The sequence below is a fragment of the Phaethon aethereus genome, assembly GCF_964289735.1.
Source record: "Phaethon aethereus genome assembly, chromosome: 4".
NCBI lineage: Eukaryota > Metazoa > Chordata > Aves > Phaethontiformes > Phaethontidae > Phaethon > Phaethon aethereus.
In genome coordinates this window covers 2,451,994-2,476,873 of record NC_138578.1, presented here as the reverse complement: position 1 = coordinate 2,476,873, position 24,880 = coordinate 2,451,994, and the positions used below count along the sequence as shown (strand labels likewise).

At 40.0% G+C, this 24,880-nt stretch overlaps 1 protein-coding gene across 1 annotated transcript in view; it reads left to right on the top strand.

The window, feature by feature from the left end:
* Window positions 1-1,848: 1,848 nt before the first annotated feature.
* CCDC158 (coiled-coil domain containing 158) overlaps window positions 1,849-24,880 on the top strand; it is a gene marked incomplete at both ends in the record, with an annotated part of 30,536 nt that continues 7,504 nt past the window's right edge. Inside the window, 16 exons of the mRNA XM_081999597.1 lie at window positions 1,849-1,875; window positions 2,713-2,794; window positions 4,505-4,746; window positions 5,169-5,275; window positions 5,529-5,856; window positions 6,911-7,011; window positions 8,219-8,324; window positions 12,066-12,185; window positions 13,644-13,841; window positions 15,073-15,555; window positions 16,316-16,505; window positions 17,832-17,984; window positions 18,467-18,579; window positions 19,380-19,538; window positions 21,225-21,317; window positions 23,454-23,570. Coding sequence (XP_081855723.1) covers window positions 1,849-1,875; window positions 2,713-2,794; window positions 4,505-4,746; window positions 5,169-5,275; window positions 5,529-5,856; window positions 6,911-7,011; window positions 8,219-8,324; window positions 12,066-12,185; window positions 13,644-13,841; window positions 15,073-15,555; window positions 16,316-16,505; window positions 17,832-17,984; window positions 18,467-18,579; window positions 19,380-19,538; window positions 21,225-21,317; window positions 23,454-23,570 — 2,619 coding nt within the window. The remainder of the gene's footprint in view (window positions 1,876-2,712; window positions 2,795-4,504; window positions 4,747-5,168; window positions 5,276-5,528; window positions 5,857-6,910; window positions 7,012-8,218; window positions 8,325-12,065; window positions 12,186-13,643; window positions 13,842-15,072; window positions 15,556-16,315; window positions 16,506-17,831; window positions 17,985-18,466; window positions 18,580-19,379; window positions 19,539-21,224; window positions 21,318-23,453; window positions 23,571-24,880) is intronic.

Here is a 24,880-nt window from a genome sequence, read left to right as displayed (position 1 = left end):
TGACTGCACCCACTCTCTCACGGAGAGCTGAGAATACTAGTCAGGCAATTACGTTTGTGAATAAAAAAACATTTCATCTCTGAAGACAGTGGTGTAAAAGTAAAAATATTTTAATTTTCCTTTCTGAACTAGATTTTTGGGAAGCTGCTTTTGGCCCTCTGGGCTTTTCTCTCAGGGGAGGAAGCCCCCTCACGCCAGTTCTGCCTTCAGCCAGCTCATGGTCACCCCCCTAAACGTGCTACCTTGTTAACCAAATACAAATACCGTGAGGAAAACCACCCAGGCCGTCCCGTATGAGAGCATTTTTATTTCTAGTCTCAACCACGGCGCCATAAAATCACCTGCGCCTTAATTCCGCTGCCCACAGCCTGAGGAGGGCACATCTGAGCGGCCATTTTGAGGCTGAGGGTCGGCAAGGGAAGGGAATGGGGTCGGCGCCCGGGCTGCTGGCTTCTCCGCCACAGGTTCCCCGAGGCCGCGCTGAGATAAAGCGGGCGGCTCCCAGAGGGATCGGGTCGCAGCCGCGGGACGGCCCCTTCCCGCAGAGGAGGCTGGAGAAGGGGCGAGTCGGTTCCCCTCACCGTGAGGGAGCAGTTTCTCTGGAGAGGCAATAACCGGCGCGCGTCCTGCTGAGGTAAAAAGCCGCTCGGCGCCGAGGTGTGGAGAGTTGATAAAGGCAAGAATGGTCTTCGGAGCAGACCTGCCCAGGCGGGAGAGGCCGGTCGGGGCGCTCAAGTGCCCCCTCGTTTCCCGCCACGGAAAGGCAGGTGGCCGCATGCGGCGGCCATTTTGTCGGCGCGCCACAGGGCCCGCGCCGCTATCGCCGCCGGGGAGATCCGCTGCCGCCGTCGGCCTCGCTTTCCGTCGCCACACGGAAAATCCGGGCGGGGGGAATGACATGGCCCGTCCCGGTTTAGGAAAGATGGCCTTGTCGTCGTGGCGCAGTTGAACTTAAAGGGGCTGCTCTGTGAGAGTTGGAGGCAATACTTTCACGTGAAGGACGGATTTGTGGTACTCGAGCTTGGAGTCTGCGATAAAGGGCTCCACTTTTCTCCATTAAAGCACCCACGGTGGGTTTTTTCAGTGAAATGGGTATATTGAGGGTGTAAAATTCTTCATGGTGTGGAAAGTACTACTGCAGGTACCTCTTGACTTACATTGTAGTCCTGTGTCTTCCAGCGGACTAATCACCCAGGAGAATGCAAATAAAACCCCATCAAATACCATCCAGCTCAAAGCTACCCCTGAGTAATAACTTCTTAATTTTTCCTTTTTTTTTTACCTTTTCCCCTGAGGTAAAGCTTCACATACTAGTTCCCAAAGGGCCATTAGTAACAATCCCCCTCCCGAAACTAAAGACATAAAAGTTTAGACTTGCCCACCTTGAGCTCACCCCAGACTTAGTTTTACTTTTCTTTTGGGCATAACTCCACAAGCACTTTGTGAGGAAAAAATGCGTTTGGCCTTAATTGAGCAGATTGGGATAGACAACTTACGTAGGTCAAGGGAGATGTTTATAGAAAGCTTGCCTTCGCTGTTTCTTGTAGAAGAATTCTGTATCTGGAAACATTGTAGGAAAGTGACAGTGCATACGATTTAACATTTAATTGTTGTTGCAAAATTTAACAGACAATGTTAATAAGTACTTATAAAAGCCTGCATCTGTGTTCATCCTGACAGGATAAAGCGTAGGACTTGAAAAAGCAGAGAAACTATCTTCTTCAATATCCTTTAGTTCCTCCTGCAGTATTAAAGTTAGATGGGCAAAATTCATTTTTATTACATGAAGTTGATTATTAATATATTAGAAAATAAGGACAGATCTTTCTCTTCACAGGTGCTGTTACGATGAGCGAGACTATCCAGGAATTAAAGGTAGCGCACAGGGTTTTTTTGTTAGAGAAATTCCCATACCTGCCATCTGTCGGTACACTCGCCGAAAATGTGAGCCAAGAGATTCCTAAGGTGTAGTCTGTTATATTAATGTGACAGAAAAGATGTGAAGAGAAAATTTAAGGATAAGGGTGCCCAAGACACGCTACAGTGAAGGGTGAATTGCACTGATCAGTTGTAATTTGTGTGCCAGGGTGATATCTTCATTTCTGTCCACAATGGAATGAGTTCTTCCTGCTGGCGATGGGATCTCTGCACAAATAGCAGGATATAATACTGCCCTTTGATAATGGATTTGCAGGGGTCCAGTATTCTGCCTACTATTAGATTCAGAATCATTCAGCATTGGAAAAGTGATACTTGTGGTATTCAGTCATTTAACTGTTTTGGGTGATTTATTTCTTTTTTCCCCAGAAGGTGGTGCATGGATTTAGTGGTTTTTATACACAGTTGTGTATGTAATATTTGAAAGTTTCTCCCAAGAAGGATCATTAACGAGTTTGAAAATTAATGGCCAACTGAGAAGAACGGGGGTGGTGTTTTTCTTTCTAAAGCTTTGATTTACTGACTCCCTGAGGCTCTGATGGATCAAACCAAAGTGTCATCTCACCACTGTGCTCATTGCAACAGTGTGTAGTGGCACATGCACAGAAAAATGGTCAGGAAAAAGTGGTATTTTTGCTTCGTATACTTCAGTATCTCAGTGTTCAGGGGATTAGAATGTAAAGACTTACTGAGTCTGAATGTCTGTCCCAGCTATCAAATGTATTAGTCCTGGTGATTTGTCTAGTAATTCTTTTAAACTGTTTATGCATTTAGGTTATATTCCACAAAAACAGGGCAGTGTTGATAGAACCTCCACCCTTGCCTGTAACTGATGACCCTTCTTCCCACTTTCAGGGTAACAGACTCCTTAGGATGCTTTGCCCCATGCTGTGCAGCTCTGCTTGCATCTGTGTCTTCTAATCCTTTTCATCAGTAATGTTATCGAATGAAAATCCAGGTTTATCGGGATGCATTAATACAAATGCAGAGAGGCAGCATAACAAGTGCAGCGCATAGACACAGGGACTTGTTGCATTTTGAAAAAAAGTGCTGTGCGGACAGAAATCAACTGTGCATGTTGTAATTGGGTCGTTTGTGAATGTCACAGTCCTGCTATGCACACAGAACGGTACTGATGCTAAGTGACAGGGAGCTGCTTTCCTTGCTGATGTTGTATTCTTCCCTCAACTGTAGACTTGCCACTTAGAATATTTTTCCATAATTCCAGATGCCTCTTTGTCCCTCAACTCTTTTTTGTCTTCATGTTTCCTCTTAGCTTTCTTCTGTTTGCAGCTTATCAGTGAACTGCCAAAACTTGCATAATAGTCTCTTCTCCTTTGGTCAGGAAAATTCCTTTTACCTTTTTTTTTTACCTCCTTATTCTTCTACTTTCTTTGCACACCCCACCCCCTGCCCCTGAATGTAGGAAATTATCTGTTACCTGATTGATTCCAATAAAATAAGATGGTGTGAATCGGCACAGGTTTCCTTTCTTCTGTGCTCGAGGTTTTACATAACCAAAAACTTCCTCTGATTGTACAAGTTTTCTGAGATGTTTCTTATTATGCCTGCAAATGAAATATTTGAGAGATTTCTGTGGGTTTGATTGACCATACAGTTAGAGTTTTGTGTCAGTAAGGTAGTATTTTACTGGCCAGAAGAAAAGATGTGTAAATAAAAAGAAGTCCCTTTTCAAAAGATAAACCAATTTAGTTCTGTTTGTTTGATGGAGTGTTATTTTACTTGCTTGGACTTTATACATTATGCCTGCTAGTGGCAAAACAGGATAGCTCAGTGGAGCTGCAGCAGTTGGAAGATGCGGTGCTGCATTGCCAAATGAAGGTACAAACCAGGAAAATTCAACAGCGTTACCGAATAAATTACTTAGTTTCGCTTCTCTTTTCAGTTGGCTTCACTTCTCTTTTCAGTTATTCAGGTTGCATTTCTCTTTTCAGTTATTCAGGTTGCATTTGTGATGCAGTGCAGTTGGATACTCTTCTGCCTTCAGTCCTGCTTTCTATGTAATACCTGTTTCCGTGTGCTATTCTGCAGGGAGGCACTGAAAAGATAAACAAAAGAGGCTCTGAAAGTCCACGAAGAAGCCACCAAATTCCCAGTGGAATCAATGATGCATTCTTTGAGTCATGAGGAATGTTCACCAAGTGGCAATATGCCTAGCATGAGCAAGCATTAAACAGATTTCAGAACAAAATTTGGGAGTAAATCAGTATGAACATTGCAGACTGCTATGTGATTTAGAAGGGTGCTCATAAGTTCATGTTTCAAGTTTAATCTTCTTTAGGCCCTGCACCTCCAACGACTCTTTTTGACGTGAGCCCAAGGTCAAGGCAGAGCAGTTTTGAAGTGTTCTCCTCTGAACACTGGCATTCCCCACTCAGTGTGCAACCCTAGAATTGTCGGGGCTTGTTGTCCTTGGGAAAGACGATTCCTAGGTTTGACTATGGATGGATAGGCACTGAGGGGCACTAATGCCCAGTTGGTACAGATGACTGCTTATTCTCGTGTAACAACTCTTGTTTCAACACTTAATTTATCTGCCTTTCAGGTGCTGCTAGCCCATGTCTCGGCAACCAGAATGTTTTAGCTTCCTTCAATCTCAGCACAGCGATGGAAAACTCAGCCTCTAGTACTGGTAGCAGTCCACCCAATAGTCTCTTCTGTTCCAAATGTGAAATACATACTGATTTTGAGAAAAAAAACATGAGTAGTGCTGGCAAAGAACATGTGGAAAATGTTCTGGAAGAATACTCGCAGGAAAGTAGGGATGTGCAGAACAGGCTGAATGAAGTGAGTGGCAAATTTGGGGCAGCTTTTTAAGTATAGATGAACTTTCATTGTTTTTGTCATTGCTGAGTTTTTGCCAGTGCTATTTTGGGCAGCCTCTTGGCTGCTGTAGATTGTACTTGGCCGTCATGATTCCCACATGTCATTTGACAGACAAAAATAGGCAATGGGTAATAAAGTTGTTGGCACGATCCCTGTAACGGTGTTCCATGCATAGCCAGTCTACTGCAGCATAGTGTGACTAGCTGATTAACTGAGCAATATTAAAAAAAAACAACCCCAAAACAAACAATAAAACTTAAAAATACCCCTGCAAACCTCTTGATTCCCATACCCATGCTTCTCTCAGCCTCTTGTTTTTTCAAGTTACGTGTTCAGTATTCTGGTTGGTTTAGGATGGCTGGTTGTTTTTTTTTTCCCTTTAGACTACTGAGCTACATGAACAACAGAAAATCAATTTAAGAATCATTGCTGATTTGCAGACCAAACTGATGGAAGTGCAGTTGGAAAGAGATGTGCTTCAGGATACCAGGTATGAAGGGCTAGACAGATGTATTACGCAGAGTGTATATGTGGGCTTTGAGAGGCACACCAGATCTCCTAAGTGAGAAACTCGCCCTCAGGAATGAAGACTGACACTATGGCACCTTGGTTTAGAAAATGGCTTATTTTGTAGTTGTAAACAGCAGCAGTTAATCAAGATGGGTATTAAATCTATCAGTCAGGATAAAAACCTGTGATGTAAATCCCATTTTTTAAATTATTTCTTTGGTTTCTAAATTCAGACAAAAGGAATCCCAGAGCCAAGAGAATGTAAAAATACAGCTAAAACATACTATTCAAGAGCTGGAAGCTGCCAACCAACTGCAGGAGGAGATGCTGAGGGAGGCTGATAGCCAAACTGAGCATTTGAAAAAGATGGTACACAGCCATGAGGAAGTACTTCTGGAACTACGTGGCATCCTAATGGACTACGAAGACAGCACAGGCAAGAAACTGTATGAGCACGAGAGTATCACTAGCCTACACATCCACAACTTGAGCACAGCGTTTGCTGACGTCCTGCAAGTTTTAGACTCAGAGGTGTCATACCTCAAAGAAAAGGTTGTCCTGGTATGTGAAGAAAGTGCTACTTTTCCTTCAAACAATCTGTGTTCTTTTTTTTAGAAAATATTTTTGAAAATAACATGAGCTCCAATCTAAACTGGCCTAAGGAAAAGGTTATGGCATAAGGAGGTACAAATGCTGCTTTGCAGTTAAGATGGCAGATTGCTGGTATGCCAGCCTTTTACGCCGTCCCCAACTTGAGATTGGTTTTATTGCTGGAATTTAATCTGTATCGTGCACATTTTCACAGTTGAAGGTGGAAGCAAAAGGAAGGGAATTACACATGGAAAACTACCATTTATACATTCTTTTCTTTAGTGGTTAGCATTGTGATCTGTTTACAATAGGTGGAAGAAGAACTTCAGTCATTGAAAATAGATTCACAGACCCAAAAACAACTTCTGCTTCAGCAACATCAAAATAGGTATCTGGTTTCCATTTATTTATTCATAAAATACAAATTCATGTTTTTTCACGTTCCACAGTGAATTCTTTTCTGATGATGGATATTGGGGGGAAGTGTCTGGAGGGCAGCAAGCGATGTTTTTGAGCACTTAATTGTTCATTCCAGGTGTTTATTTGCGCTTGATTTCCTGCTTCTTTTTCCTTCCATGCTGTCAATTTCCTGTTTTATTCACTGCCTCAAAAAAATACTATTTTGGAAGCATCTGTACATCTTACTTTTCTAAGTGTGATTGGTCGCTTAGGTGGACATCTAGAATTTGTTGGGAGACTAGTTCCACCATTAAAAGAGAAGAGTGAAAGTTATCACTTTAATGGTTACATCAGCTTTTTCTTACTAATTTCACTAAGAGCTTTGTCCTCCCTTCTTCAAGAAGTCCTGATTTCCCCAGCTATCCACCTGAATTATACACTAACCCGTTCAAAAAAAAAAGAAAGGGTCAATAACGCAATACATAATATTTCATTCACAGTAGAACATAAAAATGATTACATTTCTGACTATTGGAAAATATCATTACTTTTTCAGTGGAGAAGTTATTATTTGATGAGACTGAAATGATAACCAGTGTTTTCTTTTTGAAATGGGATCAAGCAGCTAATAAGTGAGCATGAACAGGAGGTGGCAGCACTAACTAAAAAAGCTAACAGTGCATGCAGCTATGAAAATAGTATGCAAAGCCAGGTGGAGATCATTCAGTATGTTTTTTGATTGCAGTGTAGAGAATGTTAAGAGTAACCTTAATTTGAGAGAAAGCTTATGCTGCTAGTATACTCTGTCCTATACTTTTGATTTCTTAGTGTCTTTGTTTAAAGAGTTAAGTAGTCCTTGCATAAATTATGGAATGAACAAGAAAAAGGGGAAAAAATAAAAAAAAAAAACATTAAACCATGCTATATAGAGGAGCGGCAGACTAGCCATGCATTAGGCAGACTCTGAGCATCGGGACACTCGGGCTGGATCTCTTCTCAGACTGCTGTGGTTCAGAAGAAGAGTAAGGCCAGCAAAGTCAGTGGAAGTTCAAACTGGCTCAAGCTGTCAGCTCTGTTCACACCACTAGCTTCTGGAACAATGGATTTCTGTTATCTGAGTTGTAAACAGTTTCTGCAGAGTACATGACTAGAGTTAAGGGATGGAAGAGAATGTAAGCTAAAAGCTGTGGCTGAGTGTACTTTTAGGTGGCTGCATTGCACCAGACCTTTGCCTTCTAAATGTTCTGCAGGTTCAAATACAAAATTAATTTCCAGCAGCATATTGGTCAAGTCACGCAGAAGAATGGGTAAACAGTTGGGTTGTTTGCATACATGTGCAAATAATAATGAACAGTAATTTTAAAGAAAGGGTATTTTTCATTTGGGATAAATAGCTATGTTGGTACTGTTGACTTTGGTAACAATTGAGGGAGAGTAAAAAGACCCTAATTCTCACCACCCATTTGATGACTCGTAAATCAGTGCGCAGTGTATCAGTTAAAAAATGAGGACATGCCATGCAGTGTTGCAAACTTAAGATGAGATTTAAATATCTGTATGCATTAATATCTGACAAGCTTCAGTTGAGACTGAAGAGCTGATAGCAAAATGCTTTTCAGTTCTGCTTGTAGAATAGTTGGGGTGCGTTTGAAAGCAGACTTAGCTTTCTTAACCCATTTATTCTCAGGCAAGTTCTATCAGGAGTAAAAAGCATCAAGATTTCAATTTATGTAATTTTATGTAAGATAGATATCAGAGAGGAAATCTAACCAGTAAGAAGGTGTAATTTTTATGTGATCCTGCTGTAAAAGATAATTATACTTGAAAGCAGTAAGTTTCAGTGGTCATACTAATCGCAGTGAAATCAACAACATACGTTTCACGCTTTCGTGGTTCTTAACAGTTTCTAATTTCTCCACCTAAAACTTTCTAGAGAACAACCAAGTTCAGTGCATGCATGTCAAGTCAGTCACCTGGAATCTACGGTTTCTCATCTACGTTCTGAATTACGAGAGGCTAAGAGAATGTATGAAGACAAGGTGTGTATGGATCTATGTGTTAGTGTTAGTGCCAATGAAACTGGATATGTGGATATATGAGGTGTTCTGGATAAGGGAAGGCTTTTGATAAGGGATTGCTTCAGAAAAAGGAGAAGAAAGAAGAAAAGGAAAAAAAAAACCTATTGCTTCATAGGTTGGCCTGTTGCTGGGGAGGGAGTTGTATTGGTTTTGGATTTTTGGCAGGCTGAGCTTTGACACATTCTTTGGTGGTGGCTGCTTGAGGGTCCACAGTTTGGCGGGGTGGGGGGCAGTTATCCACTGGTGGATGTTGTGTTCTTTTTTAAAGGAGCTATGTCTCCTTTAAATTTCTCATAATTTGCTTCATAGGGGTTGGTAGGTGTCTGTAGAGGGAAATTAAGGGAGAACTTGGATTCATTTCACAGGCAACCAGCTATGACCCAGCTTGGTTGACTTTTCACCTCTCACCTTTTCACCTTATTTTCCACTGTGTGGACAATAAGATAAATTACATTATCCTTAATATCCTTTGTATTATTTTTAAGAACAAGTTATCTTTCTCTACCACAATATAGCTTTGCAAAACTTACTGAACACAAAATAGTTTTGCCAAATGTATTGAGAATATACCATTAATGATGCCTTCTGGAAATACGTGAAATGATTCTGCACTGTAAACATCGCTTGCACATGCAGAACAAGAACATTGTTTCACTATACCACCAGAGAATTTATCAGCAAAAACCGGGCAGTAAAAATAGCTTCTTATTTAAGTCATACTACCCAGAAAAATTCTTCGGTAACTTTTATTTTGATAAGTGCAAGGATGGGAGAACATAAAGACTACAGCAGTGCTTAAGAAGCATTCAGGTGCTCAGAGATGCCCCGTTGGGAGTTAAGAAACTTTAACATTCATTGAAATCAAAAGGCTTTTTATCAGCCGGATATAATACAGGCAAACAAGACAGGCTGGCCAGCACCTGTATGTTCAAACCATTTCTTCATCCCATTAGAAAACATCAGTCTTGGCAAACTTTTTTAACCATGCTTCTCCCTGAAGACCAACTCTTTTCCAGGTAGTACAGCAGGGGATTACTGCAGACAAATGGAGAGAACTTCTTGCAGTCCCAGCACAGAATCTCTGCCACATCATTAACTGCAGCATTTTAGATCCTGTTTCTATATCACATCTGCTGCGTCTTTCACTTATTTCACTGCTTTGGATTCCTATTTTACAAACAATTTTATTATCTTTAAATTCTTTCGTAGTTTTGGTGAAAGATAATTCATGTTTTCCTTAGAAAATTACTGAAAACAGTTGCACTCTGCTCCCTTTAAGAATTAGCAGAGGTGACCCATGCAGAAATGCTTGATGGATCCAAATCCAGCTTAGATGACAAGTCATGAGCTTTTAGGCATCCTTCTCCTACATACTATTGGAAGGTGAAAGTTCAGGTCACGGGAGTGCCGTGAAGTTTGGCAGAGCTGATAGTCTCCTGATCCAAAAAGGTGTGAGAATAGAATAGCAGGGATGTGCAGGTCAAGCCTGTGGAGCCGTGCTGTATGTGTACTTGCACTATAAATCACAGCAGGAAGGACATTTCTGTAGTTCGATTTTTATCAGTTCCATGGATTCACATGTATCAAAACTCACACTAGTCAGTTCCAAAAGGGACTTCTCACAGCATACTAACTGAACTATGGAGAATTTGTAAATTAATCTCCATTACTGTATTTTATCCTTAAGGAAGAGTATAAGATACAGTATGCTTTTCCTGTAGGTCACTTTACCCGAATTCTTTTGATTTAAAACATGCAGTGCACAGCATAAGGTCATATCACATACGTAGCTGTAACTAGTGTATATCCTTAGGCGTGTTCCCTTTCGTAATGTTTCTGTCATGACAGATGTAAAATTGGGAACTGGGAGTCCATTTAAGGCTGTTTTTCACAGTCTACCAACTCCAGAAAATGTTGCATTTATGTATCTATAAAAGAACATGCCTCTTGGTCCAATAGAATTTGCTTTTGGATAGGAAGTGTAATACACTGAATTGCTAAGGTAGACTTCAGTGAGAGACAAATTAATAGCTGGAGATCATTTGATCTCAGTCTGTTACATGGATTCATTCCTGGGAAGGTGTGAGAGAGAATCTAAATAAAACTTTTACTACTGTATGTCTCTCTCTTACAACAAGCATTTCTCCACAGCTTCTCTTATAGGAAAACCCCTTAGCAACAAAAATTTTCAAGGGAGTAGGTAAAAACTGAAGCTAGTGTAACTTGTTGATAATCGATAGTTTCAGCAGTCAGAAAATCTGGTGCTTAACTTAGTGGATATAAATGTAAATACCTAAGTGTTCTGTTTGGATATGCCTGTGTTGATATCTTTACTAAAAAGCATTATAGATGGGTCCGTCATCTCATACAGTGCCAGAAGTTGCATCCTTTCAGAGAAAGTGACTACTGTTAGGAGCAAAACGTGTTTGCCTATAGATTTCTTAATGTATTCATAGTGAAAGAATGTACCTCCCTGCCTTAGCTATGTAAAACCTGCTGTTAGGCCTAGGTGCGTCTCAAGAACTTCACTGTATCATTAAATGCAAAGTGAATATGGCTAAATACACACTTGGGACCAAATTCTCCCTAAATTAACTTAATTGTACAGGAAAGGCCCTGTGTGAGGACAGCTCTTTTTGTCACTGTCTGTGAAAGCCCTATTGAAAATGTTGTAGACAATCACTGAGCTCCGTAGAGGGTGTATTTCAGGCTTAGATTTTCTGTGGAAATACAGAGTAGTTGTGTAAGGAGGGCTGCAGGGAGAAGTAATCTAGGATTTGCTGAGATTTCTCCTTCTGATGAAGGGCTCCACAAGATGAGAGAAATCCTTTTCAAAAAGGACCTCAGGCAATTACAGGAAGACAAGGCCCTGATAATGTCCTTCTCCTGCTTAGGCATTTGAGCTCTACTGATTTTATCCAATTTTGGGGAAGAAAAACTTCATAAGAAGATCTTCAGAACTTTCCTTGACAGCACACTCTCATATCAACCTGATGTTCCCAGCTCCCGTTTAGTGAAGGAAGTGAGGTTTTGGGACTAGCCCTGCATAAATGGTCCATTACTAATTGAAAAGAATTATGTCCTCATTATAATCCGATGAATGAAAGAGGAGGTGAGGGACAGAAGAGGAAGGGGAGAGATTATTGCTTTTGTCACAAGTTGAAGAAACATTTATAAGCAAGTAGAAAGGAAGTGCCCAGATTTTTATGTTAGCCAAAAGAGAGATTGCAGATCATAAAGTGTTTATTAGAAGAGCACTGTAAGAGATTTTGTGTATTTTCTCGTTGAATGAGAAAATACAATTCCATATAAATTGCGTTTTACTTGTACTTGCATTATATTGGCTTTTCTACTAGTAGTACTGCAAATGAAGCAAGGAGCTTGAACTTTTTTTTCGAAAGTGGCTTTTTTCCCATTCCATTCAATTTTTACGGTGTAGGTAAGGAATTTTGGAAGAGCTGTGGATCAGGTTGGGAGCCAATTCATTCTCAGAAACCTCAGTTAACTCTGCAGTGGAATTGAGCTTAATCACTAAAAGACGACAATAACATACGAATACACCTAGAGAATAACTGCTGAGCCAAAGATGACATTTGTACTTTTTTCGAGTAGAACCTGGAAGAAAACTGGAAGAAATCGAATGTACTATTTAAAATATAATACTTTAAGATGATTCTTACTGAATGTTTGTCTCTTTTCTAGGTTGAAGATCTTGAGAGGCAGTTGCACCTAGCTCATTCCGAGATGGCAGAAGCTCAGACGGAACAGCATCAACGCAACCAAGAATCTGGAAATCTGAAGGACCAGATTCATCAATTGTTGGTAAAAACAAGTGATAATACTGAAAAAAATTTTGCTTTCTAAAAGCCTCTCCTTAGTGCTGGTGTTCAGATTTGCACATTGCTTGTTTCCAAACTGCAGCAGGCCTCTTACAATTAAGTTTGAGGATTAATTTTTACTAGAAATTTGAATTAGCTGTGAATAAAGTTTCCCAAAGGCCTTTGCCATTAGCAATGCAGGCCATTCAGAATTAAGATTAACTTTGTCATAAATTCAAAATCCTTGGATCCTATGCAAATCATATTAAAGATGCTGAGCCACCTTCACTTTAACCTCACAGTTTACATCCCTCTGTTAAGGAACCTTGGTCCCTTAACACATATTTTGCAAGACATGCAGGATTTTCCTAGCAGCACTAAACATTCCTTTGTAACTGATTGGGAATATTCACAGATAGAACAGTGTAAAACCCATTTACCACACAGGGCTGGTTTCTTCACAGCTGCCTTCATGTACTATAATTAACCTTGCTTTTCTTCTTACATAAGATTATCCCTTAATGACTGAATTTTGGAATATTAGTTTGTGTGGTTTCGTTAGGTTTTTTTTCCCAGGTAGTGTCACAGTGCTTCTGAAGGAGATGTTGAAATTATTTCTTTCCACATGGTGTTCTCTTATTCAAGAATATGTTAGTGTAAATCTTTTCCTGCAGATTGTACATAGCTATAAAGAAGACTGGAGTCAGAATAATCATTGCATAATTGAAGGTTAGGAATCTTATCTTAGGATTCCTTTTGTTTCTGTGTCTTCAGCTCATGTTTTCATTGTGCAGTTCTCTGAGCTTCCTACTTAGTTCTCTGCTTCAGCTTTAACAATAGCAAAAGTTACGCTTAGCAGAAATGCCTATTGATAATTAGTAGCTCTAAAATGTGTATGTCAGGTTTTTTAATATTATTTACGTTATTAAATTATCATTTATCATTTCAATTATGTACTGTTAGGATTATGTCTGAGGTGGAAAAGATTTAAGCTCTGGAGAACATGTGACAAATTACTGCATGAAATGAAACGAGCAATGATCATTTCTTATTGCCGGCAAAGATGGGTATTTATCAAGAGCAGCCTTCCTTGGCATGTCATGTAGTGCTTCATTGTTTTTCATTTGATGTTGACACAGTATAATCTTTTTTTCATTTTGTAGCTTATACGGATTTTGGGATAGATATAAATGACATGAAAGACTTGAGCATTGAGGTGTTAACAGGCTTCAAAATAATAATAGCAGCAATATACAAAGTTGAAAGTTACTGCTTTCTTGGAAGAAAACATGTAGGAGGTGTCAGACTAGCTTAGCCAATATTCCTGTCTTCTGCTATGTGTAAATCCATGCAGAAGTCCCTATTGAGACATGTGATTGTGTAATTGTTGCTAATGTTAAGAGAAAGAACAAAAAAATTCTGAATGTGATTCAAGGAGGGAGATGACTTTAATTTCTTGTAGACTGAAGTTCATAAAAAAGAGATAGAACTAAGTCTAGAAAATGAGCAGAACAAGCGATTTTGGGATCGGAACACAGACAACAGCATCACCATTGACCATCTAAGGAGAGAACTAGACAACAAAAACATGCAATTGCAGCTCGTCGAAAACACAATGAAGGAAATGAGGACTGAATGCCACAGACAAACGGAGCACCAGGTTGGTGAGCAACTGCAGTTATCATGGTGTTCAGGATAGAAGGTGCACCAACTGGAGGCTCTACTTCGGCTAGAAATGCTGTAACTGGTTACCATGCTTGGAAGGCCTCTGGAGCTCATGTGCCAAAATTTTCTTTCCAAAGATGCAGATATGTGACAATCAGAATTTGCATTATTTTCTATTAATGTGACCTGTCCAGCCTTCATTTCTCTTTACTGATGAAGAAGTGGAAGCATTATTTTTAATTTTGATTTTTGATATGCAAGCCTTAAGAGAAAAGGAATGTTCTGCTGATAGTGTGTTTCATTTTGACTGTAAACCTCCAAAACAACATTTTATACATTTTCAGTAAGTTTGATGCTGCCAGGGATAACAAACGAAGGATTGAAGGTAGTATTTTTGTTAGTGAGCACTCTTCTAGGAAAAATCAGTAAATTGAAGGCCTTCATAATGCCTTACGTTATTTAGTGCTTACTGGAAACATAATTAAGTTTGTGTTCGTAGCCCTTAGATGAATGCAGTGCTATGTCAGAAAGAATTACTTCTGACAACGTAGATTCCTAGACACTGACTCGTAGTACATTCTCCTGTCTTCAAGACTTCAGCCCCTCGAAAACGAGCTGTAATTAGGTAACCTAGTTTGCATTATGAGTAAAGATAAAGTTTATTCCTTAATTTGCTACCAAACCACAGGCCTGTGCTACCTCACACATTGTTTTACATTTCCTTCAAAATACTTTGACCAGAAAGTTCATTCTTCTCTTCTATTTTGTACTATTAGCAGCTCCTGAGTCACAGTACTTTGTGCTTTAAATGGTGCACATTGCTGCCTGCAGGAATGAAATCAGTAGTAAATTATTCATGTACATACTCCCCCCCCCCACATTACAGTGCAGTCAGTCAAGTTTTAAGACATCGAGTTCTTTAGCCTCAACTGCCCTAAATTTTATACTAACATTGCCGCTTTATTGATTTTTTTTACATCAGTTTAACATTTGTCATTTTCTATGATGAAATAAAAGATATTCTAAGCAATACTTTGTTTATTAAAATGGAGAAAGAGGAAAATCAGAAGAATCACACAGTCACTGTAGATCAGACCATGCTGACTAATTTTCCTGTAACACTCATGTGTTTAAGATGAACTATAGAAAACTAGAAATGTGACAGGAAATTCTAAACGTAGAAGTAAACAATTCTGTTGGTTGATCCTTGTATTGCTATTATTCAGATGGCTGCAGTTAAGGAAAAAAATGAAAGCATTGGAAGAATCTCCTCTTTGACTGTCCAACTGGAGTCAACTAAGAAAACACTCTGTGAAGTTAAAGAAGGTCTTAGAGCCAAACAGATCGATTTGGAGACTGCTGAGAAAACCGTGTCAAATCTGACGGCCCGTCTACAGGAGAAGGAGGGAGCCCTTGAGGTTGCTGATAAGGAAATCAAGAAGCTGCATTCACAACTTGGCAGTACGGTGCAGGAGCTCCAGCATCTAAAGAATGAAGAGGACCGTTTACACCATGTGCGGTCAGAGTGTGAAGCACTGAAAGTGCAGCTGGTAGAGAAGGAAAGGGTTATTGAGATCTTCCAAAAGCAAATTGATAACATGACCCAGATTGTGGGCCAGCACAGTCGAACTACTGGAGCAACTGAAGTTGAGAAGTCTCAGCTTATTAAAGAAGTAAATGACTGGAAACACAAAGTAGAAGAACTTAAGGTGTGCAAATAATGCTGTGTTTATGTCTCTAAGATGTTAAATGTTTTCTCGTTTTAAATCCTTACCTTCATGTGCTAATACTATGGTTTTAAAGCAGGACAGACAATGCACCTTGAATCCTAACAGCACTAAAAGAGTTACTGAGCAGAGAAGAATAATATTATCACATTACCACCAAAAATGAGTAATTCACTGCAAAAAGCAGTTGCCAAAAGGCTTGAGAAAGCTGGAATGTAACATGCTGTCCTCGGTGATACATTGTCCACACCAGTAACAGAACCAGAAATACACGGTGTTACTGAGAAATAACAGAACAGTGAGCACTCAGAATTCCCAGGTGAAAACACTGTTTATAACTGATTATTTCTCAGGCAAGAATTAGAGGATATGGTAATCTTAGGCAGGTCAGCATCTTAAGAAAAAATGCATTCCAGATAGGGAATTTCATCCTCTTCTGTGGGAAGAGAGTTGAACATTCGGAGTGAATATGGAGGTACTGGTATAAGAGGATGGAAATGATTTTCATATCATACACCTGGTAAAGATAAACATGCTGTAAAGCCATCAGATCAGATTCTATTGCACCTTTTTTGTATGGATTAGCAATTTTGACAAAAGTAATTTGTCTGCTTTACTCTCTTTCTTGCCCCAAACTGTGACAAGTGAGATTTAAAGTAATGATGATGTCTGCACATCTTTTTGGTTATTTTATATAATTATGTATATTACACATAGTTACTATTGTTTTTTATGTAAGTAGATTACAAAGGATGAGAAAGAAGCCCGAATACATGAAACGGAGGCCAGACTGAGTGAACTGGAACTGCAGAAGGTTAAACTGGTTAACACATGCACTGAGAGGCTCCATGCACTTAATGATATGAAACTGGAAAGAGACCAGCTAATGAATGAACTCCAAGCCAGTCGGAGCGAGCTAGCTGGCTTTGCAGGTAGGGAGCCTCAACTCGGCTCAGCTCCGATAGCTGCTACATTGGGCTGATGTTAAAAATAAAAGAACAGCTTGCTTGCTGAATCCAAATATGGCTGCTGGTACAGCAGAAGGTTTGCTGCCAGCACGCGATGGTCAGATTGCCTCAGACAGCTGTGTCGTGGTTTGGGATTCTGGCACAGTGTGATGGGAATACAATCTTTATGGCAGTCTGTCACTACCCTGAGCAAAAATACTTAAACCGCCTGACTCTGGAGACCAAGGAGGCAGATCTACTAAGTCACAGAATAAAAACTTGACCACTTTTTTCCTGAGGGTTATTTAAGAGCACTATAGTGGATCCCATTAACCATCTGTGCTCAAATTACAGCAAAACTTTGTTTCCGTTTTGTGTGGTTTTGCTGCAACGATATTGAAAAGTTTATGTTCTAACTCTACTGTTTTGCTACAACTAATGTGTAGGGAAGCTAATCGAGGCAGTATTTAAAAATAAATAAATTAGGGACTGGACCCAAGGCAGCCACTAAAACTGAGGGAGATCCTCTGTTAAATCTACGCTGTAGCCAGCCACATGATACCGTTCACATGCTTTGCTCTCTGTGCATAACCATTGGTAACTCTGATTTCTTCACAACTCAGCTATACTTCTGAACTCATTGAGTTTTGTAAAAATTAAACAGATAACTGTGATTTTTCATGGAAGGTCTGCCCTAGATTTGTATAGTACTATCCGGGTGAATAAGCTTTAAGAAAGGCTTATGGCAGTGAATGACCACAGAGGAATTGGGGCCAAGAGAGTCTGAGCACACAGCTGGCTGGCTTGTAGACGAGAAAAAGAGTAGACTCCTTGAAAAGAGAAGTTGAAGGGAGGTACAGGAAACGGAGGTTAGAAGCAGAGTTGTGGGGGAACGCTTGACAAATTAGATCAGTTCAGAGCTAAGTCTGATTATAAGTGTGGCTAGAGAGAAGAATGACCAAGGCAAAAATGTTGTCTCTCACCAAAACCCTTAACTTTCACAGTATGCAGTTGGTTCTAGCAGCAGGAACTAAGTAATAGGGATTTTTGTTGCTTTCTTGAACTCTTACTTTGACGAGGAACCAAAGAACACATTTGTTTCTGGTGAAACAGAAGCTTTTGCTGACATGCAGGACAATGAACTACTAGTTGCACATTTGTTAGCGGTGGATGTTACTTGCTTTTATGCCTTAGCTATCTGCGTATCTAGTACTCCTTTAAGGAGAGACAGTGACAGATCAGTAATCTTAGTCATCAGAAGAATGATATTTTTGGGTCACTGTAGTTTCGATCTTTGCTTAATCTAACCAGAAGGATTTGAAGATTTGAAGAGGGATTACCAGGATAAAATTGAGGAGATGGAAAATACTGCACACAGGCTGAGAATGCAGTTGAAAACTGCCCAAGCTGAACTGGAACAGACCAGGACTGCTCTAAAGACTATGGAGGGATCTGATGGCAATGGTAATTATGGATTTAACTTCCAAAAATCATGTTTTGTCTTTTTAACAAGAGAATTTTTGTAAGTACTGATCCCTCAATAGATGCTAGAATAATATTCCAGGTATTTTGTGAACCAAATAAACGGTATTACAGATGACAATGTCATCTTATTTTTTTTTACCATTATTTCATCTTATTTTATTTTACCATTTACTACATACTGTAAAACTTAAGCTATGAGTTGAGTTTTCTCAGGTGATCTTTATGCATATTTCCAGAGAATACTGTCTTCTTGTCTTGTGTGTGTGATGGGTCTGGTGCCACTACCTTGGACAAAACTCCAGCTTATTCTGATGCGTGGTTTGCATACATAAGAGACTATGGGATCCTGGTTCAACTTACTTATTCTAAGATATTGCTGATAACTGACTTCAGAGTCTTTTGTCAGAACTCAGAACTCATAATCAATGTTGTTCATTGAGAATTAACCTTGTCTTTTACAGCTATGAAAGTTGCAATTGGAATGCAGAAGCAGATCACAGCCAAGAGAGGACAGATAGATGCATTACAGAGCAAGATTAAATTCTTGGAAGAGGCAATGGCAAATGCAGCTAAGGTCACAAGAGCTCCGTGTAAAAGTATTTAACTGTACTTAGAGAAATTTTTCTTTGGAGAAATGCATGGCCAAAAGCACAATTGGCCCAAGAAAAAACAAAGAGAATTTCACTTGATGTAATAAGACCTTCCCTGTCCTCCTGCTAGCATTTATCAGGGAATATCTTCACCACGTAAATTAGCCTTCTCCATAGAGAGAAGTTTTAATTTATATTTTGTTCTCTGTGAGAGAACGGTACTAGTTTCAATAGAATCAGGCTCTTACATATCAGTTCTTTTTAAAAATGTCAACTAATGCATTCTGTATCCTTCTGAATTTGGCCCACGGTGCTTCCCCTCTTTGTTCTCTGAGGCAGTTCTTTGCAGTTCTGGTTGTAAACTCTGTACGTCGGGGTCTGTCTAGCACCTTGGGGTCTTTCTAGCATTTTCTGTGACAAAGAAATCATTCAGTTACTAATAGCTGGAGCTTACTGAACGATCATTTATATCTGTTCCCTATAATCTGTCCTCCTGCTTTACCGGCTTTGGATCCTGTGGATCCTGAAGCTTAAAATTCCAGTTTCAAAATGGATCTAAAATCTGAGATGTCATTTCTTCAGGATCAGTCCAATTGTACTTTTCTTTGTAAGACCTATCTTCTTGTTGCAAAACCTCATCTTTCTGCAAGATGCAATAGCTAAGCTTTTGAAAGGGCTTATTCAAATCTTTCAAAGGGAAAAAAATTTGCAGAAAACAAATATGTCTAAAGTAGGTAGTTATAAATTTTTGACGCATACTTTGTTGTCGTCATCTTAACTTCAGCAGAAGCATTACCTCAGAGAAGAAAATAGTAAACTAAGTCAAGAATTGAGCTATATTAGAACAGAAAATACCAAGATTGCTGGGGAACTGGAGATACTGAGATTGCAAGACAAACGTCTGAAAGAAAAAATACCTAAGATGGAGACAGCCCTTGATAAGGTAACGTAAAGTAGCTTTCAGTTCAGTGGGTCTTCTGTGTGCTTTCCTCTACAGTCACTTGGGAAGTGAAAATGTCTGACCGCTTACCTAGGTTATATTTAGTATGTCCTATTCACATGTACTGTGAGATACTTACCTGAAGAGATAGCTATACTTAATCCTGTGTTCTGTTTTTTTAATGGTAAAAGACTTCGATTTTTATTGAGAGAATTCTTGATTTACTCCTTACTAACTTAGGGAGATCCAAACTGCCAGGAATTTAAAGCAGATTGACCTTCCAAGCAGTGGATTGACCTTCCACTGGTTCCTGGCACGGCACCTTTCTCTGGTGAGAGACTATTATTCAACGTAACAGTGGCCTCACCGGAACCGAGCGTTGGCACACTGACTCAACACACGTGTCCATGCTTGGCCCTTTCTGAGGCCTTAGTCAGCCAGCTGTGGGTCCCTCAGGGTGAGGGAAATTTTTAAGAACATCATGTTTCATTTGCCTTTTTTAGTAGAGATTTCTATTGCAGACGTACCTGACTCTTAAGGCTAGGTTCTACATTTTGGTCTGACTAGCACATAAATCCCAGGTACCCTACAGGTAAGCTGCTGCTTTTCTAGAGGGAAGAGTCCTTTTCAGCTACTCAGAATTCTAGATTTTCTGGATGTAAATTTCCATGTCAGGTGTCATTCTCAAATTGCTTTATTATTTTCAAAAAATAATAAAATAAAAGCAACTGTGATACCTCCTCCCAAGCGTAGCATTTCTTACTTTAAATGCTTGACACTGGAAACCTAACTTTCTTTGTCATATGTATCATTGTGCACAGTACTATCCAACTGACAGAGAAGCTGAGGCACAGGGAAGGCGGGTGCTTGCTGAAAACTAGCACATATGTTACATTGAGAAGCAATTCTTAGAAATGAGTCAAGGCTGTACTGTGTCATCTGACAGGATGTTAGTATATACCATTGCAGAGCATCCATTGTATAAACATCATAGAGTGTAATTAGCCAGCTTGCTTGTCATTAATGATTTAGACTTAATTGTTCAGAGAGCTGCTGCTTGTAATGATACATCCGCAGTGCCTCAGCAGCAGTCATAAAGAAGCACAGAAAGAGACAGATTTTATTTTAAAACCAAAGAGGGAGCTCTGCTAGTGATAACAGCAGTCTGGTTCATAAAGATATGTCTCTCTTTTTGCGCTTTGGCTTAGAGATTCCTCTGATAAGCAAGCAATGAAAAATAGCTACATTATTAGATCTTCTCACGCCTTTTCAGAGTAAACTTGAAAGAAGAAAGAGTATGTAACAACTTGACAAAGACGGGTCAACGCAGTGATCAGCTGTCCATTTTAAAACCTTGAGTATAGTTTTGCCTCATTAGTACGGTTGAATTTTGTAATCCCAAAGGTGTTCAATAGGTCTAGGACTGTCCCTGACAGGATTAGCTCCCTTCCATGATACTATGTTGTGCATATTATGGCTACTAGGATCATATAACCAGTCAGTTGCTTTTGTAAGCCCGTCAAGAAAGGCATCTGATCATACTGCAGTATTTCTATACTGATAGCAGTAGATAAATACAGCATCTGTATGTGTACCTTGTTGTTTGTTTATGGGAAGGAAAACACGAAAGAGGATAAGCCACAGAAAGTTAGCAAAATTAATTTATGCTGCTTCTATCCTCTCTTACAGGCATCCATGCAATTTGCAGAATGCCAGTACATAATCCAGTGTCAGGAACAAGAAGCTATGCGCTTCAGACTGCAGCATACTTTGGATGTAAAAGTAAGTGTGTTACCAAGAAGCATGGGTATAAAGTTAGATGCATTGTGTCCTAACTTTAGGTTTAACCCTATTTATTGCCAAGTACTCTAAAAAGTTTGTGTTCTGAAACCCTTTTTTACATGGAATACCTCATTGCTGCACAAGTTATGTCCATAATTTGAGTTACTTTGAAGTGCTATTTACAGAAAGGGCAACAAAAAAATCAGCTACAGGAATATTGGACCATATGCTTCAGCTGCTAAGCTTTGGTTGCAGTGACACTTCAGCATTTTCTTGTGGCCCTAGGCAAATAAAAGTTAGAAATGTTCGTGGCATTATTATGAAAAATGAATGAGAGAGATAAGGTCTGTAGGGATGCCTTTTGCTAGTATAACTGTTGGAGATAGAAAGCACTAACAAGCTTTTGGCCACCCACATCCTTCTTCAGGCCTGAAATAAAACCGGCAACCTTAAAGGTACATACAGGCTGGAAACAAGGGCTCTGAGTTTAATTTGATTATGCTAATAAGTTAGGCAGCACAAAAAAAAAAATCCTTTTCAAGAAGCAAAGAGAGATTGTTAGCAAGGGAAAAGGAAAGGAAATACGGTCATGAGGCATCTTGGACAGAAAAAGGAAGACGTGTAATTGATATCTGTTGAGCTATATAGCGTTAGTGAAAAATAGGGTATAGGGAAAATCATGCAGTAATGTGAAGCCAGTATTTCTGATATAGGGCCCAGAATTTCTATTGCCCAATAGGTATAGTCCAATCTCTATCTTTACTCATGAGTTCAACAGAGAATATTACTTACCTTTCCCTTATTTATAACCATAGACTATTAAGGCTGCAATGAAACTACTGCTGTAAATGAATCACAGAATCCCTCAGGTTGGAAAGGACCTTCAAAGTCATCAAGTCCAACCGTTAACCCAACGCCACCGTGCCCCCTAAACCATGTCCTGAAGTGCCACATCCACACGTTTTTTGAATACTTCCAGAGATGGCGACTCCACCACCTCCCTGGGCAGCCTGTTCCAATGCTTGACCACCCTCTCGATGAAGAAATTTTTCCGAATATCCAGTCTAAACCTCCCCTGGCGCAGCTTGAGGCCATTTACTCTTGTCCTATCACTAGTTACTTGGGAGAAGAGACCAGCGCCCTCCTCGCCACAACCCCCTTTCAGGTAGTTGTAGAGAGCGATAAGGTCTCCCCTCAAGCCTCCTCTTCTCCAGGCTGAACACGCCCAGTTACCGCAGCCGCTCCCCATCAGACTTGTGCTCCAGACCCCTCACCAGCTTTGTTGCCCTTCTCTGGACATGCTCCAGCACCTCAACGTCCTTCTTGTAGTGACGGGCCCAAAACTGAACACAGTATTCAAGGTTTTGCCTCACCAGTGCTGAGTACAGGGGCACAATCACTGCCCTGCTCCTGCTGGCCACGCTCTTGCTGATACAGGCCAGGATGCTGTTGGTCGCCTTGGCCACCTGGGCACACTGCCGGCTCATGTTCAGCCGGCTGTCAACCAGCACCCCCATGTCCCTTTCCGCCGGGCAGCTCTCCAGGCACTCCTCCTCAAGCCTGTAGCGTTGCATGGAGTTGTTGTAACCAAAGTGCAGCATCCGGTACAAGAATGGTACACATGGAACAGTAGTTTTGTCATAAGAAACTACCGTTCATTTTAGTGACCGGCCCCAGTTGCTGGTTTTGAGTGAGAAACAAAATGTTATATTCAAAATGAAAATCTACATTAGTGATACAAAAAGTACTTGACTATGTATATTGAAATATCAACAATGGCAAGAGTGGACAATCTCATATTCCAACGAAAGAAATTCTCACCCAAGTAGGGGGAAAAAAGGTACAAGAACTGTGGACACTTGTCGTGGCCCTGAGATGTCGTACAGTTGAATGGTTCCAGAGCGTATGTTAAAATTCTGTAAACTAGTGAAACTGCCAATCTTGCACCCAGTTCAGTCACTAAAAAGGTTTTGTTTGAGCATACCTCATGAATACTAGGAAGCGTTTTGGGAATTGCTGCGTATTATAAAAGATTTGACTAAAAGAGATACCCTGTTACAGAGGGCATGGCGTCTATAACCGTTTATTCTGCTTAGCTGTACTTGCTTATTGTGCTTGGCTAATGTTTTTCCCCAGGAGCTGCAGGGCCCAGGCTACTCATCAGCTTATGCTTCAGGCAAGCTGCGGCACGTAGTGCCTCTTTCCCACCCGCACTCTGCTGTCATGCCACCTTCCCTGAACTTGGGCCCACATGTGAGTACCTACCTCAAAATGGGAAACTGCACAGGCAACGGGGATGTTACAAAGATGAAAAATAACAAAGAATTTCTAAATGGGAGAGCAGCTTGTTTAGTCATATCAAAGAGTGAATTCTTACCACCAAAGGTGAATTCATTTTCTGTAGCTTCTTGTACGTTACGGCCTTTCAGTTTTTCTTTTTTTCCGTTTGTGAAATATATGTTAAAACCAACCGGACAATAAAAAATGCTATAGATTGTAATAGGAGTTTATCTTACCTCTATCACCAGTAATATCTACAAACTTGCTGTAAATCACTTACATTTGGCAGTGAAAATAGACTTGTACATAGTTCCTGATAAATTTCATCATCAGATTGACCTGTATTAGCTTTTAATACTTAAATCTTTCTCCAGGCTGGCCTTCCCTAATTTTGACCAATTTTGTCCTAAAACACATATCCTTGCCCTTCTTTCCTTTTCTTTTTTGTAACTCTACATTTATATTTAAATTAGATGCTAGTGCCATTCTAATTTTTCATTAGAGAAAACACCAACTCAAATCTTTTTTGCAAAAAAAAAAAATCTTCTGGTATTTTCTGTATAGATTTTGTATGATTCTCCAAAAGGGACCTGATGTATCTCCCATAGAAAATGGTAGAGGTAATTTCATGAATTTTTACCTCAAAATCTGTAGGAGGCTACAAGTTAGCGCAGGTATTTTTCAATAATATTTTCTGTTTTACTTTCTGATGTGGTGACAAACATTTACATCGAGGAACAAAGGATAGTTAATTCTGTGAAATCCCTGCAGCATCAGGTACTCCCATTGTCTTCTCTTGGAGTTAATCAATTTATACTTCTGAGGATAGAGAAGGAAAATGGACTGATGTTTAATGTAATACCATGGTGAGGACCTAACAGGTTGTAGGAGAACTTGATTCAACGTCTGCTTGAATCTTCTTGGGTCCTGCAGCTCCAACTCTTGAGACGGAGACCCTACCTGGTCAACAGCCTGGTTGCATAGCCAGAATGCAGGAAGGAAGGATTTGGTCTGACTCAGTATCACATTGAGCTGTTAGGAAGCTGAGGATTTGTTCTTCATATAAGCTCTGCTGAAACTAGTGTGTTCCTATTGGAAATAACTTTTTTTTTTTTTTCAATGAAAATGTGGTAGCTAAATGTAGCCAGTTCACCCACAGATGAAGTGTAAGTCAGTGGGAGCAGTGCTTTGAACATGTGCTGAGTAGTCTGAAAAATCCAGTTCTTCACAGGAAGAATGAGTCTTTGAACCAGGCCTTTGCCTCAAGTCCTGATCAGTAAAAT